General features: G+C 36.5%; 1 protein-coding gene across 1 annotated transcript; it reads left to right on the top strand.

The window, feature by feature from the left end:
* Positions 1 to 475: 475 nt before the first annotated feature.
* On the top strand, positions 476 to 2126 carry LOC149151243 (expansin-B16-like; the record flags this gene model as incomplete). The annotated part of the gene is made up of 6 exons (XM_089439114.1): positions 476 to 518; positions 678 to 776; positions 889 to 1001; positions 1097 to 1290; positions 1384 to 1513; positions 1611 to 2126. Coding segments are annotated over 6 exons (780 nt in total), but the record flags the coding sequence as incomplete, so codon positions are not given.
* Positions 2127 to 4730: the final 2604 nt, after the last annotated feature.

Here is a 4730-nt window from a genome sequence, read left to right as displayed (position 1 = left end):
GTGAAGTCAAAAAACATTGCCCACACACTTAACCGTTGGGAGAGGCCGAGATAACTGCAAAGTGATGGAAGGAACTCAACGAATAATCTCCATCACATACAGTAGCGTCCCTTTCTTTTGATACAGTGTCCCTCACTCTGGCTTTATATTTCATTTCTCTTTTGCCCCACATTGAAGGCAGCTGAGCATGCGCTCTAATATTCCCCTAAATTATTGTTAAAGGGTTCCATTCTCCACTGCTAGCCAGCCGGAGGATCATGAGTTCCTGCAAATTCTTGTTTTAACACCGCAACATTACTAACATGTGCTTCTGCTTGCTTTGCTAGGTAAAAAGAAAAAGGCTCACTGCAGGTTGACTACCGTCCATCCATCAAGTTTTATGGCTGCTACTGATTTGGGCCACTTTGCGCCCCAGATTTCAAGCAAAGTGAAAAGCAGTTGATAGTTATTCTGTGGGGATGGGATATGATACTATAAATTCCCTCCTAAAGCTCTCGTCTCTGCACCAATAAATTTGGGTTTGTTGTTCCTTTGCGTTTCATTGCTTTCTTGGTTACTTTATTTCGTTAGTATAAGGCGGACAGTTGGGCTTCAATGGCCGCTGGTGCCCAGTGTCTGTGTAAATGTAACTGCATTTTGCTTTGTATTGTTGTTGTTGTTTTCGTGCAAGGAAGCAGCGTTGGGTTTGGAACACACTGAGCTTAATAGAGATGACTTGGAATGGCGCCCTGCTACAGCCACCTGGTATGGCAGTCCAGATGGCGATGGCAGCGATGGTATATTGTGTATTTTTTGTTATGCGATTCTACATACTTCATTTGTGAAGTGACAACATCTCTCATGCTGAACTATTTAACAATAATTCTAGTAACTCTTGTCGCAATGCAGGTGGGGCCTGCGGGTATGGCGGCCTTGTAGATCAGAAGCCTCTGCGAGCGAGAGTAGGGGCTGTAAGCCCCGTTTTATTCAAAGGCGGAGAGGGCTGTGGAGCATGCTACAAGGTAACCAATGACTGCAAAAACTCAGACCAACACAGGCCGCATGTTTTTTATTATTATTATATAACCAAATTATTGTTGATTCATGGAAACTGCAGGTTAAGTGCATGGAGAAAGGCTTATGCTCTGAGAAACCTGTAACTGTCGTCATTACTGATGAATGCCCAGGAGGATACTGTGCGTTCGGTAGAACACATTTTGATCTGAGTGGGGCTGCGTTTGGTCGTATGGCCACAAATGGTAAAACCCCAGCGCTTCTCAACACGGGAGAGCTTCCAGTTCTTTACAGACGGTATAACACACACGAACCCAACATGCGCAAATCACATTTAGTAATTTTGATATTCTTGGATTTCAATGTTTGTTGTGATGTTATTTATTGCAGGACATTGTGCGAATATCCGGGAAAGAACATAACTTTCCATGTGATCGAAGGCTCCACGGTCTATTGGTTCTCCATACTCATCGAATACGAAGACGGAGATGGCGATGTGGGAGCCATGCATCTAAAACAGGTGTGTGTGTGTGTGTGCAGGACCCCTGTGATTCGAACGTCAAACGTTGATAATTCTGCTGTTAAATTCCTAACTTGAATACGAATTAAAAACACAGGCGGATTCAGATGCGTGGATGGAAATGAATCATGTTTGGGGAGCCAACTGGTGTCTATTGGGAGGCACTCCACTGAAGGCGCCATTCTCTGTGCAAGTGACAACGCTGACGAGCAAACGAACGTTGTCTGCGAGGAACGTGATTCCCGATCACTGGTATCCTAACGCCACTTACAAAGCGCGCCTCAATTTCGAGGACTAGACCCCCAGGATTTGACCTCCCTTGTTTCATCATTTTTTTATTCTTTTAATATGTAAAGGCCATTCGATTGAATTCAAGGTATGTAAGTATCAACGGCCAAGAGCTTCCAGACATCTCTGAAATGTGCAGGTGGTGTCGGGATGGTAGCTCTAGAAACTGGCATCATGTCAGGAGAACAAATGTCGTTTAATGTATGTATATTTATTATTTATTGTACGCGTGGCGGAGTGAAACCTGACATAAGCAATGATAATCTTTGTGGACAAATGTGTATAGAGAAGTCCAAAATAATAGGTATTTTAGTGTAAGCAGAACGGATTCATACTTGTACTTTAGAAAATCTTTCATTGGGTTGCACCATGTCTGCCGAATCTCACATTTCGGATCTGGTGGGACCAAATAATATCCAATAATTTTGGATGTTTGGATGTTTTGATAGAGGTTATAATTTTTTTTCCCATAATTATAAAATAATCTAAAATAATTTAGATTTATTTTAAATTTAAGTTATTATTAAACCATGTTGGTGGTTAGAAAGAAAGAAAGAAAAAAATTATTTTAACATCTACAAGGCTAAAGATAATCTATAGGACAAATTGCTTCTTCATTTGCTTCATTTGCTTGATGTATTTGATCTTTTCTATGTGAAACTTCACAATAACCTTAAATTTAAATCATCTTAAAATGATTAGATGTTAATAAGGATATTGGTCTTTATAAAAGTAATTTATTTTGCGATTTCAAAAAGTTAAATATATTTAATTATGTATAAATATTTATTTACAATGAATATGTAATATTTAGGGAAAAAATTGTAATGGAGGTTTTAGTCTTAAATTTATGAATAAATGTGGTTTTTTTTAATATAAATTGCTTTTATAAATAATTTTGTGATATATCTAAGTTAAGACTTTTATACTATTATTTTTGCACAATTGAATAGCTATGTCTAGGATAGAATTCTCAATAATATTGATGTCATCTATATTCACATTAATTCACTTTGGCAAAGCTCTCATATTATTTGATGTAACAAGATACACCCCGTCCTATCCTATTTATTACAATAAATTCAAAACAAAATTCAATCTTTTTATGCAATGATGGGAACACAAACTCTCAAAACCTCTACTACACAATAAACTATACATAACTCACAACCTTAGAATGATACAACTACCAAAATTGCGCTCCCACAAAAAAATTTCCAACACAAATAATTGGACACTGCATAACACAAGTCTACACTTCTACCTTGCACAACCATAGTTCTCATTTAACATAAATGAACTTAGAAACCATCTTAAAATAGAACTTGATTGTAACTCAACCCATTAATATATATTAAATTAGAGACTATCCTAAAAATAGAACTTGATTGTACCTCAACCCATTAATATATATTATTAGGGATGTAGATTCTAATGTGAAATCTATGGGTTATGGGCCTAAAGAGTTCCTCCACCTATGCCCCCACACTCATGTGAGTAAAATTGCAATAACTTCATATATGTTAGGCTAGACTTGACTCAGTGAAAGAGTAAAAGTTGTTAGATCCATAGTGGTAGTTTAGGGCACATGGTTTTGGTAGTTCATGGATTGTATGTTATGAAGCATTTAAAAGGTTTCGAGATTCTCCATTGTAATGTGTTAGAGTTGCACTCACTTAATTTGGCCAGGATGTTGGCCGACTTGGTTGCTATTAAGTTAAGGCATAGATATGTGTAATGATCCGGGTAGATGTCCATGAATCACCATGGTTAATAATTGTTTTTTATTATCAGTGGTCTACAAGTCCATGGTTTTGGTAAACCATGGTATCCACTCATAGTATTTTAAAGGTGCAAGAAAAAAATCTAGTTACACAATTATCTTTTACCATACATACAACCTTTTCTTAGTTTTTACCATATTGATTTATGGTATTCACTTGTGGTAAAAGGCACCTAGAAATAATATAGATGCATACCTTCAACTTGAAAAAACCATGAAGTTTTGCATGATGTAGTATTATGACATATTTTACCATTGTTTGTTTTATGTGTTTGTGATGTTTTCTATTGTCAATATTTAGTCTCATTCCTCAAATACCCTAGATCATTTAAGCCATAATATAATAATAAATCTATTAGTTGTTTTTTCACAGTTTCTATTAGTTGGTTTTTGACAGTTTTGGGTTTTTTGGGATAAAAATCATGTGTTTTATGTGTTTGAATTGTTAAGTAAGGCTTAACTAGGTGAAAGAGTTAAAGTCACTAGATTAAATAGTTGTGGTTTAGGCACATGGATTTTCTTTCCCATAGATTGCATGAAAGGAAGCCTTTAAAAGGCTTGGGAAGACTTCCTTGTAATGTATCAAGGAGGTGAATGGTGAAGGTTCCCTTGGTTGACTTGGCCAAGGGACTAATAGAATATTATGTTAGCTTCTTTTTTCCCCAAGTGGGATTTTTCTAAGATAAACATTGTGTTTATGATTTTTTATTTGTTGTTGGATATTTTTAGTCTTCTTTGAGTAAATCTATATTTCTCTCGTACTTTTAATATGGTATTAGAGCAGGTTAACCTGAACTATCCAAGGAGAGTTGTTTAACATGGGGGGATTCATGAAGAGTTTGTTGGGCATGATGATAATCATCAGGCATTATGATAATCATCAATAGTTGTTGTGGTTTTCGGAAATATCATAAAGAGGAGACACACATGCATGACGAATGCATATATGTTTAAGCTTAGATACATTGATGTAGGGTGTAGATATGAGGAATCTATTATATCTGAAGCAAAATAATACTCAATTTGTGGGAAGTATAAAGGCGAGGAAATGCTTCCTTGTTTTGTTTTCCAATCTTGAGATCTAGTCAAGTGTGAGAAGTACCAATGGATAGTGAGCATGAGGTGTTTCCTAGGAAACACACTCAT

Source organism: Pinus tabuliformis, chromosome 9, assembly GCF_031772625.1.
Source record: "Pinus tabuliformis cultivar Carrire ecotype Pingquan chromosome 9, CPIR1, whole genome shotgun sequence".
Classification (NCBI taxonomy): Eukaryota; Viridiplantae; Streptophyta; class Pinopsida; order Pinales; family Pinaceae; genus Pinus; species Pinus tabuliformis.
Note: the sequence above shows the minus strand (reverse complement) of the source record. Positions and strands in the feature narration are given on the sequence as shown.